A 26,764-nucleotide genomic window follows, 5' to 3' on the forward strand; every position below is an offset into this window, starting at 1 on the left:
AAGGATTATAAGGGAATACTATAAACAACTTTATGCCAATAAATTAGACAATTTAGACAAAATGTTCAAATTGCTGGAAAAACACCAATTACCAAAACCACCTCAAGAAAAAATATAAAATCAGAATAAACCTAAAACAAGAAATTGAATTAGGTAATAAAAATCTTCACACACACAGTGTTACTGAGATGTAAGAAGAACGAGTATGGACCACATGTTGAGAAACCTGAATACTGGCCACAGCCACAAGGAAGACTTGTTAGCGGATTTTAAGCAGGTCATTTAATATCCTCTCTGAGTCTCCATTTTCTCCTCTACACAATGAGACAGACAGACTTCAAGCATTCTACAAGTATGATTCTAATCAGTTAAGAATTCCCTAAGGGAGTAAGTACGTGGCTTAGGGCAAAACAGGATACATGATCTATTTTAATTTCCGAAAAAGCATCTGCAAGTCAATCATCAAGGGTATTTTTAAAACTGCTTAATAGCAATATAAAGAAGTGTCTGAAGAATAAAGTTAACATATCTCAGGATAAACAAACATTTATAATGGGGTTCCTGAAAATTGATATTTGGCACTATTATACATAATGTAGAAGAGAACAAGAAAATTTTCCAGTTCTCATGTGACACCGAGATCTTCTTAAATATTAAAGTGATCAAAGACACAAAATGAGAAATAAAAAATTTCCTGAGACAAACAAACATGGAAATACAACATATCAGAATTTATGGGATTTACCAAGAGCCTCTAGATAAATGTGATACTGGCACATGAACAAACAGACCAAGAAAATAAAATCCAGAAATAAACTCAAGAGTACATTGAAATCTAGTATATGATGAAGGTGTTATCTCAAATCATATATCTGATAAGGGATTAATATCCAAAACATATAAAGAACTCATACGACTCAACAGCAAATAAAACCAAATAATCCAATTAAAAAATGGGCAAAGAACCTGAATAGACATTTCTCCAAAGAAGACATAATCAGCATGAGAGGGAAAGATGGACAGTTTAATCATTAGTATTAGAACAATTGGATAGCCATTTAGAAAAACAAAATCGGATCCATACTTCATATTATACACCAAAATTAACTCCAAATGGATCAGAGATTGAAATGGAAAATGAAACAGTATAAGTACTACAAGAAAATAGGAGTGAATACCTTCATAAACTGGGAGTGGAGGGAAAAAAAACAAAACTTCCCAGCTATTACTCAAAATCTAGAAGAAATACAGACTGATACACTACACTATACAACAAGTTTTTTTAAAGTATGCATGGCAAAAGCATAAGCAAAGTAAAAAAAAACAAATGAAAATGTAGGAAAATATATTTATAACATATCACAAATACACAATTAGTTCCTTAAAATTATAGGAAAATAAGATCAATACTCAGTTTTTTAAAGGCAAAGATATGAACAGTAAATTCACAAAAGAAATGAAAATGACTCAAACATATGAAAAGATGCTTTGTATCATTCATAACAACACACATTTAAATAACATAAGAAAAACAAAAAACAACAACAAAAAAAACAAACAACCCAATTCAAAAATGGGCAAAACAAGTGTCCATCAACAGATGAATGGATAAACAAAATGTGACACATACATACAACAGAATATTATTCAGCTTTAAAAGAAAGGAAATTCTAACACATGCTACAACATTGATGAACCAGGTCTGCTAAGTGAAATAAGCCAATCACAAAAAGGCAAACACTGTATGATTTCACTTATATGAGGTACCCAGAAGAGTCAAATTCATAGACAGAAAGTAGAATGGTAGTTGGCCGGGGCAGGTGGGAGGGGGAGCGGGGAGTCGTCGTTTAATGGGTACAGAGTTTCAGTATGGGATGATGTAGTAGTTCTGGAGATGAATAGTGGTCATGGTTGCACAATAAGACAATGTCCTTAATGTCACTGAACTATAAACTTAAAAATGGTTAAAACAGTGAATTTTGTTATGTACATTTTACCACAATTTTAAAAACTACATGAGACAACGCTTACCTAATAAGACTGGCAAAAATCCAAAAATCTGATACCACATTCTGTTGACAAAGATGAGGCCAATACACTGTGACAGGAATGCAAAAATGATACCACCCCTGACAGAAATCAAGGAAAATCACATGCACCCTTTAACTTGACAATCCTACTTCTAGGAATCTACTCTGAAAATACATCCCTGTAAATATGAAACAATATATGCATATGGTTATTAAGTGTGACATTACCTGAAGCAGTAAAAGCTTGGAAATAATCCATAATAACATCAATAAAAACAATGAATATATGAAGATATATTAACATAATGGAATACCATGGAGCCATAGAAGATCTCTATATAATGATGTGGAATAATCTTCAAGCTATAATATATAAAAAGAGAGATGCAAACAGCACATATGGTAGGCTACCTTTTGTATATGGAGGAGAGGGGCAAGAACGAATACATATAATTTTGCTACAAAAACACTGGAAAGACAAACCCCAAACTAAGTTTTAAAAATGACCAATAGGAGGAGGAAGGAATGAGGTAGAAGGGATGATGGAAATGAGACTTCTAAGTTGTTATATAGTTGTACATAGTCAAAACAGAAAAAACATTTTTAAAGAGTGAAAACAAATGAACTAATCTAACTGTATACTAATTAGTGATACAACCACAAAGAAATATTAACTATTTTAACTGCCTTTAGAATGCAGTATGTTAACTGTACATCCTAGTAAAGTACTGCAAAGAAATTTTAGGCTGAACTCAATAGTCAATTCGTAGTAATACTGACATTATTATTATTTTGAAACTATTTAAATACATGTAGTAAGCCAATGCAACTAAGTTAATATTTTAGGAACCAAGATTTTCAATTAAGAGAAAAAGAGATACAAGTATAAAATTCAGTAAGTGAAATAAAAAGCCATAATGTTAAATTTTAATCAAAAACCATGTAAACTGATTTTCCCTCCTCCCAAAATGCTAGCTAGCTCTATCCCTTGAAGAAAATATATTCTATCTCTGTGTACTGAAAAGTCCTAGAAGCAATGACATCCCAATAACACTGAGGACATCCAGTACCCAGACTGTGGTTCACTCCCCACTGAAAAACATCTAGGATTCCTTGAAGATTGATCCCAGGTCTGAAACAGGATATGTACAAAATGAGCCTGGGGCATTTTTGTGTTGACCAGAAAGCAAGAAGTTATCAAAGGTTAGTAAGTCAAATCAAAAGAACACTGAAGTCAAAAGAAAGGAATTCCCATAAGCCAAAGGTGGGACAACTTGAACATAAAAAAGAATAATTAATACAAGTGATTGAAACACAATGAATATATTAAAAAACTACAAGTAGGGGCTTCCCTGGTGACGCAGTGGTTAAGAATATGCCTTCCAGTGCAGGGGACATGGGTTTGAGCCCTGGTCCAGTAAGATCCCACATGCCACGGAGCAACTAAGCCTGTGTGCCACAACTACTGAGCCTGTGCTCTAGAGCCCACAAGCCACAACTACTGAGCCCTCGGGCCACAACTACTGAAGCCTGCGTGCCTAGAGCCTGTGCTCCGCAACAAGAGAAGCCACCACAGTGAGAATCCTGCGCACCACAACGAAGAGTAGCCCCCGCTCGCCGCAACTAGAGAAAGCCTGCACGCAGCAACAAAGACCCAACGCAGCCAAAAATAAATAAATAAAATAAATAAATTTTAAAAAAAACAAACTACAAGTAATAGTTTTAAAAAAGAAAAAAAGCCCACACCTCACTGGAAGTAACTAAGACACTAACTCACTCCTTATTCTAAAACTTAGCACTTAAAAGAAAATTAAGTTTAGTCAGCCCTCTGCATCCAAGGATCCAACCAACCACAGATTGAAAATATTAGGGAAAAAAAATCAAAGAAAGTTCCAAAAAGCAAAACTTGCATTTGCCCCTATTTACATTGTATTTACAACTATTTACATAGCATTTATATTGCACTAAGTATTACAAGTAATACAGAGATGATTTAGAGTATACAGGAGGATGTGTGTAGGTTATATGCAAATACTACAGCATTTTATATAAGGGACTTTATCATCCAAAGATTTTGGTATCCCCTGGGATGTGGGTTCCTGGAACCAATGCTCGGCGGATACTGAGAGACTACTGTATTTATACTGCCTTTTGAGTGCATAAAATAAAATGCATAGGATTACAAAGGAAACCAGATAGAAAGTATTACAATATTTAAAATAAATTTGTGATAACAATTCATGTGCTTCTTTATTAGCACATTAAACAACAAATTCTAGCAGCAAGTATAATTCCAACATAGTGATGAGCAGACAGTAATGTAAGATGTCTAAATATCAATAAATGTAATGTGATATGATAATATCTCTGGTTTCTATTGGTGACAAACTCACAGATACCACTAAAACTACTTCAGCTTGCCTATATCCGTAATTGTAAATAGTAGATAACTTTCAGTTATAGGTTGTTAAAAGTAATTACTTTTCCCATCCAAGCATTTTACCATCAATTCCACCACTGCCTCCAGGCTAAGGACCAATCTATTCCCTGGGAACGTGGATACCAGTCTTGAACCAAGAACCGCTCTGTTAGAACCCAATCCAAGTAATAAATTCAATCTATGTACGATTCTTTCTCAGTTCTGTGCAGACTCCAAACCCAAGCCTCCCTCCCTTCTTCACATCAGTCTCCTCCATTCTCACGCTCATCTCCAGCCAGCCCAACAGTCATTTACTGGGCACTCATTCTGTGCCAATTACTATTCTAAGTAGTTCATTTAAACCTCCACAACCCTCCGAGGCAAGTACCATTACCATCGCTCCCAAATCCACAATAGGGAAAATAAGCCCCAAGCACACCACTTCAACTACACTCCTGCTCATTTCCTGAAGGCATTTTCAACTATTTTTCCTCCATTGCATCCTCCTACCAAAACTCCAACGGATCAATCCAGCTGTCCACTTTCTCCTTTCTGTACCTGTGCTTCTGAAATGCTGGTGGAAAAAAGATGTCTTGCAATCTCAGTACAACTTAAACTAAGCCCATCCTGGCAAATCCTTCTACGTTTCCCTAGTCAAACCTCTTACCACTCTCCATAGCAGCTGTTTCAAAACCACATTCCCCTCAAATCTCAACTCAACTCATTTTCAGCAGGGAACACCATAGGAAGTAAATACCATCAGATGGGAACAACCTCAACCTCCAGCAATGAACCACACCAATAAACTCAACTTCACGGTCCACACACCTTCTTTTGTCTGGTTACGACAGGAAAGCTGCCTAAGGCTGATCCTTCTACCCATTCTCTCCCACCTCAAGAAGTATCTTTGCTCACAAGTCCTGCCCTCCTAAAATAGTTTAAACCTCTCACATATATGCTGGCATCTTCTAGTGACATTCAAACATCCTCCGGTTTGCCCATCAAGAGAAAGAGACAGTCAAGGGCCAACATGGCCCTATTTTCCTCCCATTCACCGCAAACTCCTTGAAAGTATAGTCAAAAAAATAAGTCTCCACCACTTCCCTTTCACTTCCCAACCCATGCAATCTGATACAGTTCTCAACAAGAGCTACAGTTCTCTTGAGTAACCGCCCACAAAAGCTAATGCTGTTGACTTTCCCTCCTCGGCCCCTGGCTTCCCCAACACCATGCTCCAGTTTTCCGCTGCAGCTCTTGTTCAGGCTTTTAAAGGTTACTCTTCTACCTATTCCTTGAGTGTGTCGTATTGCTAAGTGGCCTTTTCTTATCTCATTTATACACTCTTCTTGAGACGTCTCAGTCACTCCTGCTTGTTTAAAATGTTTTTCCAATAGCACCGCATGAGGGAAAATTAAAGTCCCCACCTCCTCCCTTCCCTTCCATCCATCCCCCACTCCCTCAAGGGTAACTTCTATTAACATTTGGAACATATCCTCCCCAAATCCTTTTTTCTTCCAATGTGCACACAGTTTGTCATACACCGGGTACTACTATAAATTAAAACTAGGCTAAGCATTTAATGAGCACCATTATCTAATCCTTAGAAGACCTAGTAAAGTAGGATTTATTCCTCCATTTTCACAAGATAATGAAACCGAGGCTCAAGGGAATTAAGGGACCTGCCAGTTACCGAGTGGCAAAGTTGGAACTGAAACTGGTCTCCCTAGCTCTAAAGCCCTAGCTCTCATTCTGTCTTGCCTTCCAAGTCCGGTCTGTCTAATGCATGATCCACAAATGCTTCCTTTCAGCCTCCATGAAAATGGAAAAGAATATTACTCATTTTTCCTTCCACGCCTGCCATTGTTCACTGCAGACAGCACAAAAAGTGTGAGCAGAAACTGACTTCCTCTCAAGCAAATAAATTTTTTAAAAGGATTTCTGGCAAAAATGCACAGACTTTTGACTAGCAAAGTTTTTTGTTTGTTTGTTTGTTTGTTTGGGGTTTTTTTTGGCCACGCCGCGCGGATTGTGGGATTTTAGTTCCCCGAACAGGGGCTGAACCGGGGCCCTCGGCAGTGAGAGTGTGGAGTCCTAACCACTGGACCGTCAGGGAATTCCCTAGCAAAGTTTTAACCAGTATATTTTACAGCATCTTATTAACAAGACCTAACTATAATTCCATATTCTTAATTCTTCCCTAGGAAACATGAAGGTTTTAGTTAGTAAACACAGCAACATTTCAGTTTGCAAAACTATTTTCACATATGTAAATTATCACCTCGTCTCACAATAACCCAGTAAAGTATTATTAGAAGAATCTGAAGTTCAGATAAATCAAGAAGTATAATCATGTTCACACTCCAGAATCAGCAGTTATACCTCAAGCAGTTGTACCTCAAGCCTCATGTGACTCTAGACACAGTACTTTCACCTCTACATTACACTGTCAGTATTTTAAGCTGAGTACATTTTGGAAAGCATATAGAATAATAAAAGCATTTAAGTTTTCTATCAAGTCACCATAACACAATTTATTTATTAGATGTTGGCCTCTGCCTCTGTTTTTCCTAACAAAAAAACAATCCCATTTGGTAGGCAAAGGCACTAAGTTACATAAAGTTTAAAAGTACATAAAGTAAAAAAATAATTTTCAAATTCTTGAAATAACAAAAATATAATTTTAATTCAATAAACACCTATTGAATACCAAGATATTGCTAAGCAGAAGTGATAAAGATGACCAAGATACAAGGCACAAAATGAAAAGAAAAAAATAATCATTATAATTCAATGTGATAAATATCATAATACTGATAGGAATAAAATGACATCCATTCATTCCTTGCTACAAAAAACATGCTATGAACGGAAGAGGAACCCCCCCCTCCCAAATTCACATGTTGAAGCCCTAACTCTCATATGATGGTATATGGAAACAATGCCTCGGCACATAATTAGGTTGAGATGAGGTCATGGAGGTGGGGTCCCAAGATGAGATTAGTGCTCTTATAGGATAACATACAAGAGATTTTGCTGTCTCCCTCTGCCATGTGAAGACACAGCAAGAGGAACCTCACCAGAACCCAACCATGGAAGCATCTAGCCTCCAGGACCGTGAGAAAAGGAATTTCTGCTGTTTAAACTAATTCTGTTGGTATTTTGTTATGGCAACCCCAGCAGACTAACACACATGTATAAACAACTACAGCATTCTAGACATTGTGCTAGGTGTACACAATGATAAGGAAAAGGCATATGAGAGCAACAAACGGTGCCTTGGGGATTAGAATAAGGCAAAAAGAGCTTCAGCTGGGCATCAAGAGATGGGTAAGAAATGGCTGCCAGGTGGAAAAAGGGAGACCCTATATAGAAGAATCTGCAAATACAAACACGAAGGCCTAAAAAAAGTAATAATGTGATTTCCAGGCCATTAGAGAGAAAAATAAATAAAGGATGAAGGTCCACAGCATGACCATATTTATAATACACCCCTACTAATTAGGGTACATCAAATAATATGTTCTATCATGCAGTCATGGCAAATAATGGAGCACCTTATTTCTCACTGGAAAGATCCTATTTACTAACACGGGAAGGTGGTCACTATGCATCATTAACAGAAAAGGGGTTACAAAACAGTACTGGAATGAGATTTCTTTTGTTTAGTAAAAAAATAAACATAGGTAAACTTGTTTAAAATAGGACTGGAAGAATAATGTAATACCAAAATATTACCACCCAACTTCCACTTCTTGCCATTGTTCAATCCGTTCTCCACACAGAACTTTTCTTTAAAATAAAGATTGGGTATACCACTCCCCGAATCCGTCAATGGTTCCCCAATTGCTCTCAGCATAATACACAAAATCCTTAACCTGATGTGTAAGGACTCTATGTTCTGGCACTCTATCATCATCTCAGGTCTTTCTCCCTATCGCTCCACTCCTGCCTTGAACCATCTTTCAGTTCCTCAAGCCAAACCAAGCTCTTTATCACCTCAGGGCCTTGAAACATACTAGTCTGTCTTCACTGGATTTGGCAGCTATCCATTCTTTGGGTCTCAGCCTAAATATTATTTCCTTGGAAAGTTCTTCCCCGTGCCCTCCCCTCAACACCCATTCTCATACAGCATCCTCTGATTTTCTTTCACAGTAACTATCACGGTGTATAATTTATACATATATGTACCTATCTGTATGTGTTTACATATGTCTCTGTCTTCCTTAGTACGGTGCCTACTATATAGGAGACACTCCATAAATGCTTGTTGAAGGAACAGAAGTTGAATTATGGATTTTATTTTTCTCTTTTGTAATCTATATTTTCTAAATCTTTTTCAACAATGAGCATAGACTTGTATAAGAAAATAATTAAGACAATATTACTACCTATTGGTTCTTTAAACTCAAACCAATTATCTTTTCTCCTCTCTAAGCTTTAATGGTAATTAAATCCAAATAATTCTTCTATAATAATTATCTTTCTGATCTGTCCTGTTCCCTCTTCATCCAAGATCCAGGCACCAAATTTCACAAATTCTAGTAACTTCAAGCCTACTACAAACCTTCCTGCCTCTAGCTTTTCCATCTGCCAATCCTCTCTTCACTTAAAAGAAATGCCGTTCCAAAAATCCAGTTTACATTATTCCTGCTATCTTTAAGACCTCCAACTGCCTCCAACATCATTGCCAACTTATGTGTAAAGGTCCTAAGGGACGAATGACTTTTTATTTTCCCTAGTCTACGCACAATCCCCCTCATAGCTCAGTTCTCATTATTAGACGACTCAGATTTTCTTCTTCAGCTGTGTAAAATAATAACATTTTTAGAAAGATAACTTTCCCATCTAGTTATTTTCACATATATATCCTCTCATAATATATCCCATCTAGAATGCTAGTTTCCTATCAAGTCAGGTGCCACATCTCATTCAAAATTCTGCTCAGTGGGGCTTCCCTGGTGGTGCAGTGGTTAAGAATCTGCCTGCCAATGCAGGGGACACGGGTTCGAGCCCTGGTCCGGGAAGATCCCACATGCCGCGGAGCAACTGAGCCCGTGCACCACAACTACTGAGCCTGAGCTCTAGAGCCCGTAAGCCACGACTACTGAGCCCACGTGCCACAACTACTGAAGCCCATGCACCTAGAGCCCGTGCTCCACAACAAGAGAAGCCACCACAATGAGAAGCCCACGCACCGCTACAAAGAGTAGCCCCTGCTCGCCGCAACTAGAGAAAGCCCGCACACAGCAACGAAGACCCAACGCAACAAAAATAAAAATTAAAAAAGAAAGAAAAAAAAAATCTGCTCAAAACTTATCTCCCTAAAGTGTTCCCTTCCATTTCCAACATCCTTCTTCAGTGACACCCCCCAACTTCAGGTCTTCTTCACTTGCCCCGGTCCCCACAGCACCGAGCACTCCTACCCACTCTACCACTGATGACAGAGTCACTTTTCCCTTCCTCATGAAATCTAGGTAAGAGCCCACATAAGGAGTTCCTTCCTTCAAAGGAATTCTCTTTTCTTACCAGCTATTAAGATGTTTTTTAATTTCCCCTGAATTGCAGGGGAATAGAAAAAGGCTGCCACTGTTCCACAGATGAGGCAAAGGCATCCGCCAAAATGTGATCAAAGAAATCTGGAGGTAAGAGAAGAGCTACTTCCCCCACCAAACAGTGAAAAAAACATACAAAAACACAAACCCTCTTCAATACCAATTCTACTGAAGGCAGAGTTTCTAATAACAAAGTTTATAATCAGAACATACCCACAAAGGAAATGGGGAAAGTAAAGTCACGACAAAGCTTCAATCGGCAGTGTGTGGTTACTGGAGGAGATGGGTGGATGCAGGAAAAGGAGACACAAGAGTTGAAAGAGCAAGAACCCCAAAGAAGCAGAGTGCATACTGGGGTGAGAGCAGGCGATCAGCCTACGAGAAGGCCACTTACCCTGCAACTGAACAGAAGAGCTGCAGATAAAGGTAGACAGGGGAAGACAGGTGAGGGACTCCTCTATTTGTAGGCTCAGAGCAAGGAAGGAGTAAAACAAGAGACTTTAAGGGAGTGGTGAAGATTTTAAATTGTCACTGCAGAGAATAATGAGGACCTGAACTAAGGCAGTGGCCCTGAGAATGGAGAGAAGACAAATTCAAACAACTAATTCCGAGAATGTAGACTGAGTCACCTAGTAGATGTGGATGGCGAAAGAGAGAAGGCTGTAGAGTCTGACCTAGCAACTGTGTGGCTGCAAGCGTATGGGCTCCGACAAGGAATGCAGAACATCTTAGTGCAAAGATGCAACTCCCAAATCTCCATTTCCAGTCCGAACATCTCCTGAACACCAAATTTGCAACTGCCTACTGAAGCATAAAGGTTAGATAGAAATATTGGGTTGGCCAAAAATTCGTTCAGGTTTTTCTATAACATTTTACAGAAAAACCTGAACAAACTTTTTGGCCAACCCAATAAATAAGTTACTGGACCTCTCCTTTTGCATTTCCTAAAGGCACTTACAACCCAGTACAAATCTGCAGACAGACAAAAAAGACAAGAGAGTGAACAGACTACAAGGGACTGTCTAAATGAGACCTCTGAGCTCTTTTCAAGGCCTCTAACTATTTAGGCAGACAGATAATTCTTTTAATATCTAGTTTCATTTTCAAAAATTTACAGCTTGAACAAAGTTAGAGGATTCACACTTTCTGATTTCAAAACTTATTACAGGGACTTCCCTGGTGGCACAGTGGTTAAGAATCTGCCTGCCAATGCAGAGGACACGGTTTCGAGCCCTGGTCCAGGAAGATCCCACATGCCACAGAGCAACTGAACCCGTGCACAACTACTGAGCCTGCACTCTAGAGCCCACGAGCCACAACTACTGAAGCCCCCACACCTAGAGCCCCTGCTCCACAACAAGAGAAGCCACCGCAATGAGAAGCCCGTGCACCGCAATGAAGAGAAGCCCCCGCTCGCCCCAACTAGAGAAAGCCCGCACACAGCAACAAAAACCCAATGCAGCCAAAAATAAATAAATTTATTAAAAAAATAAAAATTAAAAAAAAACTTATTACAAAGCCATGGTAATCAAAACAATGTTGTACTGGCATAAAGATAGACATTAGGCCAATGGAATAGATTAGAGAGCCCAGAAATAAACCCTCACATGTATGATCATATGATTTTGACAAGGAGGCCAAGACCATTCAATAAAGAAAGAACAGTCTTCTCAGCAAATGGTGCTGAGAAAATTGGATATCCACATGTAAAAGAATGAATTTGGACCCTTACCTTGTATCCTACACAAAAACTAACTCATAATCAATCAAAGACCTCAAATTAAGAATTAAAACTATAAAACTTATAGAAGAAAACAACAGAAAAGCTTCATGACACTGAATTTGGAAATGAATTATTGAATATGACACCAAAAGTACAGGCAAAAAAAAAAGAAAAAAATAAATTACACTTCATCATTAAAGGACACTATCAACAAAGCAAAAAGGCAACCCACTGACTGGGAGAAAATATTTGCAAATCACATATAGGCATACCTCAGAGATATTGTGGGTTCAGTTCCAGACCACTGAAATAAAGCAAATATCACAATAAAGCAAGTCACACAAATTTTCTGTGCATATAAAAGTTATGTTTACACTTAATCATCTGACAACACAGGGTTGCCACAAACTATCAATTTAAAAAAAAATGCAATATCTGTGAAGCACTTAATAAAGTGAAGTACAATAAAACAAGACAAGGTATGCCTGCATCTGATAAGAGATTAGTATCTCAATATATAAAGAACTTCTAAAACTCAACAACAACAACAAAAACTGATTAAAAAATGGGCAAAAGGGACTTCCCTGGTGGTGCAGTGGTTAAGAGTCTGCCTACCAATGCAGGGGACACAGGTTCGATCCCTGGTCCAGGAAGATCCCACATGCTGCAGAGCAACTAAGCCCGTGTGCCACAACTACTAAGTCCAGGAGCCACAACTACTGAGCCCATGTGCCACAACTACTAAAGCCCGTGCACCTAGAGCCCGTGCTCCGCAGCAAGAGAAGCCACTGCAATGAGAAGCACGTGCACCGCAATGAAGAGTAGCCCACGCTCACCGCAACTAGAGAAAGCCCGCGTGCAGCAACGAAGACCCAATGCAGCCAAAAATAAATAAATTTTTTTTAAAAACCCAAAAAACCAGAAAATAGCAAGTGACAGCCAGGATGTGGAGAAATTGCAATCCTTGTGCACTGCTGCTGGGAATGTAAAATGGTGCAGCTACTGTGGAAAACAGTATGGTAGTTCCTCAAGAAGATTAAACACAGAATTACCATGTGATCCAGCAATCCCACTTCTAGGTATATCTCCAAAAGAATTGAAGCAGGGACTCAAACAACTCAAACAACAATGTTCCAAAAGCAGCCTTATTCACAATAGCTTAAAAGCAGAAACAACCAAAATGTCCATGATAGTTGAATGGATAGAACAAACTGTGGTACATACATATAATGGAATATTATTCAGCCTTAAAAAAGAATGAAATTCTGATACATGCTACAACCTGAATGAACCCTGAAAACATTTATGCTAAGTAAAATAGTCAGACACAAAAGGTCAGATGTACAATTCTACTTAACAAAGTATCTAGAAGAGTCAAATTCAGAGAGAGAAAGCAGAATGGAATGAGGGTTACCAGAGGCTAGGGGGAGGGGGAAAGGAGCAGTTAGCTAATGGGTAAGAGTTGCAGTTTGGAAAGGAATCGTGATGATGGTTGCAACATTCACAACAATGTGAAGGTCCTTAACACCACTGAGTTGTACACTTTAAAATGGCGGAAACAGTAAACGTTATGTATATTTTACCACAATAAAAAAAGTTGAAAAAAAACCTTTCCTTTTATTCTTTTAGACCTATCAGTCACAGTTAAGACTATGGAGACTGTACGAGGGAACCATTTTAATAGTTTCTAGCCCAGCACTAGGGACACTGCCCAGAGCATAAACGATCCTCAACTATTTGAGGACAAGCGAGAGAAGGATGGATGGATGGATGGACAAAATACTATAAGTTCAAAACTTAAAAACAATTTCTAAACATATGAAATATTTTTGAAGATCACTAAAACATATGTTAAAACAATTTTTTAACTTTTAGAATTTCATAGACGCCATCTTAAAAGACTATTTGTGACAATCAAATGGAAGTTAATCCCAAAACCAATTTCCAGTCAGCTTCAAAGTACTTTGTGAATAGAATTCCCCAGGAGGTTCTGTTCCAAGCCCTAGCTCCCCCTACTCTCCTAGACTGAAATGCCCCTTCTTCTGTAAATAGTGCAATGTCCGGCCCAACTCCCCACTGCTTCTGACACTTTCCGGGACAGCCTCAGCCTAATTCACTACTTCCTCTGAACCAAAAATGTACTGTCTTCTATTACCCAACTGGCACTTAGGACAGTACTACTTTACACTGTTACTTTAATTCTCAAGTGCCTTATCTCCCCACTACTGGACTATAAACTTGTGAAGACTAAGACTTTTCTTGTTACTTTACTTCATTCCTAGTCCCATTTAACAAAACCTTGCACAAAGCACAATTTTATAATTTGGTGCAATTTTGGAAATTGTTATTCCCACGTCTTTCCCCACTCTCAACCTCCTCAGGGAAGGCACTTTGGTAGCCAAAGGACCTACAGTGAAGGAGAAATGAAAAGTAAATTAAAAGATATGGAGGAAATGGGGAAAATGTTTCAATAAAGATAAATTTAAAAAGAAAGAGTTGTGGGCCAATGCCTTCGAGGGGACCCAGCCCTAAGACCTTCAAGAGATCCTGGCCTTGAACTTAGGCAGGAAGGACCCTTCCCCCTAAAAAATGGGAGAAGGGGCATCAAAAATGGGAGGTGGGAACAACGAAAGGTGGGAAGAACTGGTGACCAGAGGGGTTAGAAGAGGTCAAGAACCTTTTTAAGCTTTCCGACTTAGAGCCAAGACATGATGAAACCTAATACTTCTTCACCAACTATGCTAGGCACTTTACATGTGTTATTTTATTTACTTGTCATTAGAATCATTTATCATTTTGGAGGTTTGGAGGCTTCTGATGTCTCTGGAGAGTCAGCAGTATCTTATAAGAATTGTTCAAGGAAGACTCTGGACTTGGCCTAAGAATAAGAAGTGGTACTTCAGGTTTCCAGATTTCCCAGTACAGCATGCCAAGGATTACCAAAAAAATAAAACGGGTTGTAGGTTCAGGACAAACACAAAGATAAGCGAGCACAGATAACTAATTGCATTTGAACAGAATGTTCACTAAGCCCAGCAAAGCACAAGAGGGTTAAGAAATAATAAAAACAGTGGAAATATTAAATACTTGTCAAGATCACTATAAATCTTAATTCTTCTCTGGGCTAGGTAATTACCTATTTGCATTTGTTCAACACCTTGCAGTTTTTAAAGCACTTGCACATATGCCAATTCATTGGATCCCTACAATTTAGAGGTTATGGGACAGCCCACAAATGTAGGCCCATTGTGCCCAGGGGGTAACTGAGGGTCTAAGAATTTAAAGCATTTATCCTAATTCTTCTAACTACTCAAGGGCAAGGCTGGAAATCAAAAACATGGCAATCTTCTGATTCCTGATCCAAGGCACCCCCCTTATGTCCCTATTGCAATTAACGTGTACTTCCATTAAAGTCAATAACTTATTTTATTGGAATCATTTGCAAATCTGTCTTCTATATAGACTGGATGCTCCTTGAGGGTAAGAAGTTTTTCTTTGCAACCTCACCACCAGCAAAGACACTGGCACATAGGTGTTCAATAGTTAGACTGAACTAGGGCTTCCCTGGTGGCACAGTGGTTGAGAATCCGCCTGCCAATGCAGGGGACATGAGTTCGAGCTCTGGTCCAGGAAGATCCCACATGCCGCAGAGCAATTAAACCTGTGCGCCACAACTACTGAGCCTGCGCTCTAGAGCCCGCAAGCCACAACTACTGAGCCCGAGTGCCACAACTACTGAAGCCCACGCGCCTAGAGCCAGTGCACCGAAACGAAGAGTGGCCCCCACTCGCCACAGCTAGAGAAAGCCCACATGCAGCAACAAAGACCCAATGCAGCCATAAATAAATAAATAAATTTATTTTTAAAAGAAAAGTTGGACTGAACTAAATCTGTTTCCATTTTATATAACAGGGCATAGATACAAAAATTAAATGACAAGCTCAATTCAGTGACTGAAATTTAAGCTAAATTCTTAAAATGCTATTTCTGAGCTTATTTTGTTAACATAGTATAAAACTGTTTAACAGTTGCATTTGAGAAACTGGAACTAGAAAATGAAACCAGAGTAAAAATAACCACTAGTAATGTATATGCAGTCCTTTAATTTCCAGTCCCTCCACAGGGCAGAGGGTAGACAGTAGGGAACAAAGAGTTTACCTACACATTATCAACCAACAAGAATAACTTTGTTCTTAAAATTTAACTCACAACTCCCTACAGTTCAGTATACTAAAATTGTTCCTCCTACTACTGAACTACAAGTCAAATTCTATTACAATAAAAAGTCCTATTGGAGAAAAAGATTTCTAATCCTCAACTCAGCACAAACTTAGTATTTTCAATATTAATTTATTTCACTATTTCTCAACTTTTTTTTCCATTACTGCTCCCTAAAGAAGCTTTTTCAGGCTTTTTTCTATAACCACACCCTCCCCCATAAAATTTTAGTAAGATGGCACACGGTATGTGTATCTATGCTCTACACATAGAAGAAGTAAGAATTTTTCACCACCACCCCCAGAAACAATTTTCCCTCCCTTGGGTATGACACTACCCTAAATGAAAATACATGATTTACTTAGTAAATATCTTCTGAATGGTAGCTATATGCCAAGCTGAGATATTCACCATGGGAAAATTCTACGACTGCAACACAATTTAGTTTTTTAGTTTACTGTAAGAGTTTTGACCCACAGAACAAAATGAAATGGGCTTGAAGATAGAGAACTTCTTCCTAGTGCTTGCACCTCGTCGAGGGCTTGGCTCAATAAACATTTGATCAATGCATGGAAGGTATTAGAATTCTACATGTGGTAGAAAGACCAGGCTACAGAAATGCTGGCTTCCTATCTCAAATCTCACAGAACTGAAAATCCAACCCACCACAACCCTGAAACCTGAAATTTTCTGTAGTCAATTTTCAAGAGGAAAAAAAAGACAAAACACAGCCAAAACAAAAAACTTAAACAAAGAAACAGTTTCTATTAGATAATTTTTTTTTTTCTATTAGATAATTTTTAACCTTCTGGTTCACTAAATGCTTTGAGTATCTGATGAAGGCTATGTTCTCTTTCTCCAGAAAAATACACACATACAACACACACAACTGCAGAACGTTTTACAGACTTTGAAACTCCATCCTTTGACTCCAATTTAAGAACTTTCCTTATTAAAGGAATATGTAAACTATACACAATTTATTAAGTTTAAAAATAAGGTCTTTTTTTCATTTAAAATTTAACTTTTTCATCAGCTTAAAAATATATTTACAAGAAGCATTCTTTCTGGCAATGTAATATACTTTAATATTAATTGTATTCTTGCAGATCAGATGTTTACCAAACAACTAATAAGATGAGATAATATGAATAAAATAACAGCCTATTTTACATACTTACCTGTAATACCTAAATTAAAACCCCAAGATTTACTAAATTACATTATAACACTCTACAATACTTTTGAAACATGTTGCAGTCTTTCAAGCTTTGATCAGGGAAACCTAAAGCCACTAACATCAATTCCAAAATGAAGCCAAGCTCCCACCTTTGTCACCTGTCACTACACTTATTAAGTGGAAGAAACGGGGGACCAGCAGTCTCTTTGTGCTGCTTCAAAAGGAAACTAGCATGAAAATAAAATCCCCTAAACAAAGACTACAGCAACTCTGAATGATACAATTTACTCTGATTAATAGCAGAAAAAGTATGCTGATACAAAGTAGGGAAAGTTTGCTTGGGCCAAAGGTTTAACACAACATAACTGGACAAGCATAATGCATTTAGGGTCTTTTGAGATTTACATGTAAGCTGACACTTACTGTAATAGGTTATCTCTTTAAACATCAGAAAAACTCTCCAAATATTTGATCAAAATAATTTCAAAGTAAAATTCTACAAGATAATCTCAAATGATCCATACAGGAATGCTCAGATGGTTTAAAATTAATAAATATCAAATATTAGTATGACTTATAAAATGAATCAGTGAATGTTTTGGCCACACTGTGAAAGGACCCTGAAGCACTGAAAAGTAACTTCACTAACATAAAATCTTGTTTAAAAGATACAATCAAGTGGTTCAATGACCTCCAAAAACTAATTTTTGAGATTCCTGTATATCTCTTATGTGTGTACTTACTCTTAAATACACCTGAAAAAAATAAATGAAAACTCAAATCTTTCAAAAATATGAACAGCATATTAATTGTATTAAAGGAATAACAAAATTCCAAAACTCTGAAGTCTTTATTATACTTTAATTTACTGAAATCTTAGCACACCTTTAAATACTGAATATTTGTTAAATAAATTTCTCATTAACAGATTTGATATCCAGAGATGGTGTGTATTACTGCATGTATAGAAAGGAGAATTTAAAAAAAAAAAAACAAAGTTATCCACCTTGATAAGTATTGTATTTCAAAGTAGCGACCTTGGGAAACTCACTCCAAAAATGGAACACTCTGGTATCAATCTTTGGAGCCAATTTAAAAGCCACACAAAAGTCAGTTCCATCATTTTAGTTAAACTTAACTATTTTACCCTAAGTGTGTATTATCCAGCTCAAGCACTTACTTATTTTTCAAGATACAGAGTTAAATTATCACATTAAGGTTCTTATCTGCAAGCATTAAAAACATTAATAATTGACTCTGGCTTTCTTTAAAGAGGGACTTTACTGGAAGGTTCCTAAAGCTTACAAAATTGAAAGGTGTCTGGAAAATCGGGATGGGAAAGACAAGCACCAAAGGGCTAGGGAGAAAGAAGCTAAAGGACCCAAGTCAGAGACCACTCTGACCCACACACTGACACTCCTCTGATAGGTCTCCAAAAAACCCCACAAGCCTGCTGTTCTGTTCTCAAGATCCAAAGCCCCAGGAGAAAATGTCTGGTTGGACAAGTCTAGGTCGGACTGCACCACAAAAGGGAAAGGGTAAATGCTTCAACAGTGCATCCTGGAAATACATCCAATGGGAACACCCTAAAAACAAGACAAAACCTAGAAAGGACAAGGTGGAGAGTAAAACAATAAATGTCCGCAGCAGTCCAATCAGAACCATAGGAGAGGTCTACGTCTCTCTCCATTTTAGAGAGCTTTGAGGCTCACAGATCAAATAACATGTAAAACAAAGGATACACCTCAGACCAGGACTATACTATACCGCCTCTTTCCACTCTGCTATTCCACATGCACACTCTAAATTATACCTGGCCGTTTAAAGTAATCAAATCCAACTTTAAAGCACTAAGATTTGTCATGAATAAAGATATTTAACAGTATATGACACCAGTTATTTCACATAATTCTCAATGAGGCATTCTGAAAACACTAACTACTGGAGGCACCTATGGAAAAATCAAAGAGTTGGGAGGAAAAAAATACCTAGCTTGTTTGCTGTCCCTTCCTCTCAACTACAGGGGAGACAGCAGAAATCTTGCTAATTATTTGGAAGTTGAATTCAAGTTTAAACCCATCTGCCATCCTTGCTGTGATCTCTGACAACTTACTTCAATACCTATGCCCTCTGCCCAGACTGAGCATCGGAATCCCCAGAGGGGCCCAGGCATTGGTGTTTTAATGAAAGACAGAAAGGAAAATCATTGGTAAAAAATCTGAAATGAAACTCACAGTGACTTTAGAGTCATCCCTGATAGGTAATCTGAAGCCAGACCATCTGCTTACCGGCAGGCAAGCTGAGCCTTCCGTTCAGCAGAGGGCTGAGGGAGAGAATACTGGGTTGGGGATATGAGTGAAAATAATTTTAATATTATAGATTGTAAATGTGTTAAAAGTAAGCTGATAATACAATGAGAATGAACAAATGACAACCTCACACAATATGGATGAAGCTCACAAACCTTGCTTTACAAGAGACACAAATCAAAGTACAAAAATAGGCAAAATTATTCTATGCTGAATTCTAAAGTCAAGCCAGTGGTAATAACCCTTGAGGACCAGGCAGTGACTGGAAAAGGAAATCAAGCAGGGCTTCTGGAGAGCTGGTCATGTTGTTTCTTGATCTAGGTGCTGGTTCAACAGGTGTGTTCAATTTGCAAAAATTCTTCACACTCGTGCACTTTTCTGTGGGTTTATTATTCAACAAAAAGCATTTTTAACAAACCATAAGTCCCAGCATTTTTGAAAAGTCAAACTAATTTCACCTCTCACAATTTCTTTAAAATTCTTCTTGTTCTGATTTCAAGTAAGGTTAGCTCACATATATATAAAATGTGTCCATCATTAATGACAAACCTAACCTTTGAATTTAGCTTTTAAATATCTTTAAAGTACCCAGAAATATAACAAAGATGGACACTAAGTTAAAATAATAAAAAGTTAAAGCAGTGAATTTATTAAGCTGTATATATTACAGGTAAAGTTTACAATTTGTTAATATTAAACTTAGTAAGGGGACTTCCCTGGTGGCGCAGTGGTTACGAATCCGCCTCCCAATGCAGGGGACACGGGTTCGAGCCCTGGTCCGGGAAGATCCCACATGCCGCGGAGCAACTAAGCCCGTGCACCGCAACTCCTGAGCCTGCGCTCTAGAGCCCGCGAGCCACAACTACTGAGCCTGTGCTCCACAGCTACTGAAGCCCGCGCACCTAGAGCCCGTGCTCCACAACAAGACAAGCCACCGCAATGAGAAGCCCACGCACCGCAACGAAGAGCAGCCCCCGCTCGCTGCAGCTAGAGAAAGCCCGCGCGCAGCAACGAAGACCCAACACAGCCAAAAATAAATAAGTAAATTTTAAATAAATAAATAAATAATAAACTTAGTAAGTTAAAAGCATAAATGCCTAGAACCTATGTAAGAGAGTAATTCCTGTCCCCTAAAAAGAGTGATACAAGTTGAAGACATAGCTACAGGCAACAGGCGGGGGTTGGGGGGGTTGGGGGGGTGGGGGGGAGGTGGAAGGAATCTCCTAAAGAGAAAGAAATGAATGGATGAGTTGCCAGGGCTAGTTGTTATGTAAAGATGTGAGGACAGGGGAAAATATACAGGTTAATCCCTAAAACCTAAATCTAAAGCAATGCAAAGTCCCAACCCCACCCACTGCCACTTCAACTCCATGCACTTGCCTGCAAAAGGGAAAAAAATTTTCCCTATGTGGTTGTTGAACTGCTGAGAATTACCTAGTGTCTGGACCTCGGCCATGACATGGCAAAGTATAGTGACTCCTGACACAAACACAACAGATGGTTTCAATTATGTACCACCAAAGAACTTTAAATTTTCTAGGTTTTGTAAGTATCATTAAGCTTCAACAAATAAATTTTTTAGATTATCTTCATGAAAACCAATCACAGAAAAACAGCATGTGAATATGTTTCAGCGTAAACATTTAGAGTAACACATACTTAAAAAAACAAAAAGGTACTTTCTCACCATAATTTCTCATTTAGAGTGACTCAGAAGTCCAAAAGCTAGTTTTGGTTTTAGCGTTTAAGTTTTAGTTTTACACACAGAATGTATCCACATAGAAGTCTCAGAAACTATAAACCAAAATGTTCACTCAGAAATATGGATGACTTTATGACTTTTCTTCACTTTGCTTTTTTTTTTTTTTTTTTTTTTGGTATTTTCTATGTTACCTTTGTCCCAAAGGAAAAAGATAGAGACTTAAAGAAAAATGTTTAAAAAAAAAAAAAAAAGAAAGAAAAATGTTTATTACCAAGATTCTAAATGGTGAAGCCCAAAAAAAGCTTTCTTTTTTTTTTTAAGAATACTTACTAAAAATCACATTTCTAGGACACTATATAACTAGTTTGCTTTTCCAAAGAACAAAAAGGAATTTCACATACAGACTGCTTTCATCATAACTCAGTAATTAAAACACAGATACTGGGGCCCCTTTCATAGCCAGAGGGACATCAACTTTTTTCAAGAAATCATCAGAAAAACCTGAGCAAAATGGAAACCCAGAAAATGCAAATACACTAGACGTGTCCATCAAGGTAAATTTTAATTCATTAGATTACTAAATATCAGGAGTCCACAAACAATCCATATAAAACTCACGTATATCTGATAAGTTTTGGTGAATAAGACTAAGTTGTTTTAATAAGACTTAATTTTTTTTTGCCCACCTCTGTGAATTGGGAAAACTTTATTTAAAAAAAAAACTTAGATATTTTTGTATCTGACTCTCAAAATGTGCCGTCTGTAGTTTCCATAGGGAGATAAAACAAGCTTCTGGGACTCCTCACCACACACGATTTATACAATATCCATTCATCTGTCTGACCCTCTGGCAGGTCTCTAAAAATAATCATTTTTGGAGACAAACACGTGATGAAGCAAATATAGCAAAATGTTAATTATAGAACCTAGGAGGTGAGTGTACAGGTGTCCACTGCAGCATTTTTCTCAACTTCTCTATGTGTGAACAATCTCACAAGGTACTGGGGTGAAAACAATCGTTTCAAAGTCAGAACACAAGTATCTATCGAAACGCTGAGGCCTTTCATCAAATCACAAACCTAGCATTTCAAGCGCGCCCATGAAAATGCCCCTCCTCGAGACTGCAAGACTTTTTTAAGAATAGTAAACTGGTAAAATGTAAACGCGATACTAAAAATCTCTCAGGCAAAACAAATTTACCTAGAAAGTCAATTTCCAGGTTTCATGAGATTTTTGTTGGACTTTTATCAGTAAAACAACTTTTGCCTCCATTACCATTTCACCGAAATTTTTTCAAAATTCCGAACAGTACACCTTGTTTTTTTTTTAAATCACCCAGAAAGCAAATGAGTGGACCTAGGTCCCCTGATCTCCCAGGTCCTAAAACCTGCAGAACCTATGAGTTCGGGTACACTCTAACCTGCAAGTCTCCTGGTAGGAATTGTACCCTGGGGTCTACCCGGGTTAAACACGCGGAAAAAAGCGAGGAAGCAACAGACCGCCGGGGAGTCAAAATGAAAGAAGTGACTGTGAAAGGAGAAAGGGAAATCCAAGCAATCAGGGCGGGGAGGATCTGGAAGCACGGGACCAGCTGGGCGCTCCCGGGCGCGGAGCTCGGTAGCTGGGAGGGCAGACGCGCGGAGCCGGTGGCCAGGCTCCCGCCTGGCGCCGGGGCCCCGCACCGGCCGCCCCCGCCCTGACCGCTGCGCCCGCACCTCTCGGTCCTTGAGGCCCAGAAGGAGCACCTCCTCCATCAGGGTCAGCCGCGTTTCCTTTGAGTCGCCCTTGTCGTCTTCGTCCTGCTCGTCGCGGCGGCTCTGCGCGTCGTCCTCGCCGTTGCCGCCGCCGCCGCCAGCCGCCCGCTCCTTGTCGGCGGCGTTGCGGGAGGCCTCGGTGCGCCGCTGCACCAGCCCCGAGCTGCGCTGGGTCAGCGAGGTCATGGCTCCGGCCGAGGCGCCGCGCCGGGCCGAGAGGGACGCGGGACTTGCCGGGTCTCCCTCTTCCTCCCTCCGCGGCCCCCGACCCGCGCTTCCGTGTTAAACCCGGGCGCTGGGGCTACGTCCGTCGGTAGCGGGGCCGGGTGCAGTCATGGGGAGACGGGCCGGGGCGAAGCGGGCGGGCCGGGCGTCAGGGCGGGCGAGGGGCTTCTTCCTTCCTGCGGTCGCAGCCCACGGGCTGCCGGAGCTCCGAGGCGGAGGCGGGGGAGGAGGAGGAGGAAGCGGCGGCGGCCTTTCCAATATGGCGGCGCCGGCTGACGTCACTGGAGGATGTGGCACGGCCGCGGCGGGGCGGGGCGGGGCGGGAGAGCGCCGGAAGCGGCGGGCAGGGAGCCGGGGGTCGGGTCTCGCTGTCTACGAACCCCCCTCCGCCCCCCGGGTCTCCCCCGGCGCTCGCCCTTTTCTTGGGGTTCCTTCGCCGCCCGGCCCGCCGCCCCCCTCCCGTGACGTGTCCTTCCTCCGCCCGCCTTCCCCTGTGTCCCCCAAAGAACCGGGGCTGGACCCAGAGTCTGGCAAGGCCCCAGCGAATCCGGGCAGCCTTGGCCTCGCGAGGTTGAACCCTGCTCCGTCTGGAGCTGTCCCCTTAGCACCCCAGACACCACCGTCCTCGGAGTTGGCCTCGCCCGGGGCTGCAGAGGCCCGGCTTGGAATCCGGGGTCCCCACGAGTTACTGGAAGGACTTTGCTCACCGCTGATGGGGCGGGGAGAGGGCGCGCGCTCTGCCCACATTCCCAGACCCTTCAGAAGGAGCAACAGCGTTTAAATGGCCTGCAAGCGGACTTTTAGTTTTTCTGGATGTATTACGGTATGAAAAGAGAGGTTAGAACAAACTGAATAGTTTTGTTTGTAAAACTTTGTTCCTCCTTCCCGACCAGGGCGCAGTGAGTACAGTTAATACTGCACACGTCAGTACAGTCGACCTTAACGAACTTTTTATAGAGACAATAAACCTGTTGGGTTTCGTGCCACGTCTTTGTACACATTAAATCTCTTTCAGTTTAATTACTCGGTTAAATCCTCTTGGCGTGCTTGACAGTTTGAGCAAGTTATGTTAAAGAATAGATGTCCAACCTGAGAGGGGGGGTTTGTAGGGCCAGAAGAGTGGAGATTATAAGTAAAACATTATACAGAAATAGCATTGTATGCCATCCGATATTATTTAAAGTCAATAGTGATCACAGGCTGTGGCTACAGAATGATTTAGATAGGAGGAATGTAACAGGACTTAAGCTATAAGAAGCGATAAACGCCCACGGTAAAACCATCGTATAGAACATTTTTGGCTACAGAGTTCTTCCTGTTCCACAAACCCATTATCCAGAACGCATACTGGCCGTGCACCATCACCATCACCCTGTGCCCGGGAAAGTGAGAAGCTAAATCTCCTGGGGTGGGGAGAAGGGGGAAGGGTGAGCACAAAGTAGACCCTCCCTGTTTCCTATCTTTTTGGGCAAAGGTCAATTTCACTTCAACCAATTTCTCTCATTAACATCCTGTTCAACTCATTTTTTTTTCTTTTATTTCTCTCCCAGTTCTTTCCCAAATAGCTTAAAATGTTTCTTTTTAAAAGAAATATAATTATTTGATTAATATAGTCAAATACATAAGTTTAAAGAGTATAAAGATAGCTATAGTGAAAATCTTCCTTCTAGCCCTGACCCTGTTCACCCAGTTGTTCTCCCCTCCCCCTGGTGATTTTAAAATATGTCAACAAATTAGGTGAAGCCTAATTCCCCTCCCCTTGAGTGTGGGCCAGACTTAGTGACTCTCTTCAAATGAATTGAATGTGGCAGGCAGGACTGTGTGTGACTTCTTAGACTAGGACATAAAAGTCTTTGCATCTTCTTCCTTGTTCTCCTTTGCTCTCTCGTAGATCGTTCACTCCGAGGGAAGCCAGCTGCCATATCATGAAGACATTCAAGCAGCCTTATGAAGAGGTCTAGTTGGGAAGGAACTGAGGCCTCCTGCCCAACAGCCATGTGAGTCAGCCATCTTGGAAGTGGATCCCAGCCCCAGTCAAACCTTTAGTTAACATCTTAATTGCAACCTCATGAAAGAGTCTGAACCTCTACCACTGAACATACACAGAGAATTTGTGCTCCTCCCCATGTCCCCATCTGTCATGGGCATAATTCTAATACAGCCCTCATAATTCTTGCTGCCCTAGTATCTACACTTTTGTGTAATCCCCTCTCCTTGAGTGTGAACAGACTTTGTGACTTACTTCTAACCACTAGAATATGGCAAAAGGGAGGGAATGTTGCAGATGTAATCAAGGTCCTTAATAAATTCACTTTGAGTTAATCAAAGGAGAGATTATCCTGGGTGGGCCTACGTAATCAGGTGGCATAATCACTTTCCCTCGAAAGTGGATCCATCCCTTCCCTAATTAGAGAGACTTGAGTCAGCTGAGACATTCTCTTGATCGCTCTCAAGACACTCTCTCTTGAGGAAGACAGCCGTGTTGTGAACTGCCTACGGAGAGCGGAAACCTCTAAGAGTTGATGGTCTCAGTCTTAGAACTACAGCAACTGAATTATTCCAACAACATGAATGAGCTTGGAAGAAGACCCCAATCTCCAGATGAGAATGTAGCCCAGCCAACACTTTGATCACAACCTTGTGAGACTCTGAGCAAAGAATCCAGTTAAGCTATGCCAAACTCCTGACCAATGGAAACTCTGAAATAATAAATGTGTATTGTTTTAAGCCACTGAACTTGTAGTAATTTATGTCATTGATGCAAGTAGGTTGAAAAAAATAAAGGGTGGTAAAATATATACCATGCAAACAGCAACCATAATCAAGCTAGAGTGACTATACTAATATCAGACAAAATAGACTTTAAGACCACACGTACACACAACATTGTAAATCAACTATTCTAATATAAAACAAAAATTTAAAAAAAATAAGACCACACGTACACAAAGTTACTAGAAATACACTCTCACTTTGTGGTCAATTGATTTTCAACAAGGGTGCCGAAACAATTCAATGGGGAAAGAATAGTCTTTTCAAAACAAATGGTACAGGGACTTCCCTGGTGGTCCAGTGGGTAAGACTCCACGTTCCCAATGCAGGGGCCGGGGTTCAATCCCTGGTCGGGCAACTAGAACCTGCGTGCGTGTCACAACTGAGAGTCTGCATGCTGCAACTAAAAGATCCTGCATGCTGCAGCTAAAGATCCTGCATGCCACAACAAAGATCCCACTTGCTGCAACTAAGATGCAGTGCAGCCAAAACAAATAAACAAATGGTACAGAAACAATTGTTTATCCACATACAAAAAAAATGAAGTTGAACCCCTACCTTATACCAGATACAAAAATTAACTCAAAATGGGTCAAAGATCTAAGTGTATAGCTAAAAATATAAAATATTTAGATGAAAATTGGCATAAATCTTCATGATCTTGGATTGGGCAATGGTTTCTTAGATATAACCAAAAACCCAAATGATAAAACAAAAGAGAGATAAATTGAACATTGTTAAAAGAACCCCATTAAGAAAATGTGCTTCAAAAGACACCATCAAGAAAATGAACAGCCAACCCATGTAATGGGAAAAAACATTTTATAAATCATATATCTGATAAGGACTTATATCTAGAATATATAAAGAACGCTTACAA

The 26,764-nt window shown here is 39.8% G+C and overlaps 1 protein-coding gene and 2 long non-coding RNA genes across 6 annotated transcripts in view; 1 reads left to right on the forward strand and 2 right to left on the reverse strand.

The window, feature by feature from the left end:
* Positions 1-23,358, reverse strand: part of GOLPH3 (golgi phosphoprotein 3) — a 52,845-nt gene extending 29,487 nt beyond the window's left edge. The window contains exon 1 of one of the 2 annotated variants that reach the window (XM_082382464.1): positions 22,849-23,358. In XM_082382464.1, coding sequence (XP_082238590.1) covers positions 22,849-23,073 — 225 coding nt within the window. In that variant the 5' untranslated portion in view covers positions 23,074-23,358. The remainder of the gene's footprint in view (positions 1-22,848) is intronic. The other variant, XM_082382463.1, reaches the window with a different exon arrangement.
* LOC309624478 lies at positions 8,311-20,444 on the reverse strand. Its single transcript, XR_014241961.1, has 2 exons — positions 20,334-20,444; positions 8,311-20,273 (listed from the first exon to the last, which is right to left on the reverse strand). It is a non-coding gene; the product is annotated as an uncharacterized lncRNA (long non-coding RNA).
* On the forward strand, positions 22,741-25,844 carry LOC309624410. Of its 3 annotated transcripts, none has more exons than XR_014241875.1 (2): positions 22,741-22,891; positions 25,004-25,844. It is a non-coding gene; the product is annotated as an uncharacterized lncRNA (long non-coding RNA). The 3 variants fall into 3 exon arrangements; XR_014241876.1 differs by lacking the exon at positions 22,741-22,891 and adding an exon at positions 23,562-23,949; XR_014241877.1 differs by lacking the exon at positions 22,741-22,891 and adding an exon at positions 23,562-23,935.
* Positions 25,845-26,764: the final 920 nt, after the last annotated feature.

Source organism: Balaenoptera borealis (genome assembly GCF_965194805.1).
Source record: "Balaenoptera borealis genome assembly, chromosome: 2".
NCBI classification, from domain to species: Eukaryota; Metazoa; Chordata; class Mammalia; order Artiodactyla; family Balaenopteridae; genus Balaenoptera; species Balaenoptera borealis.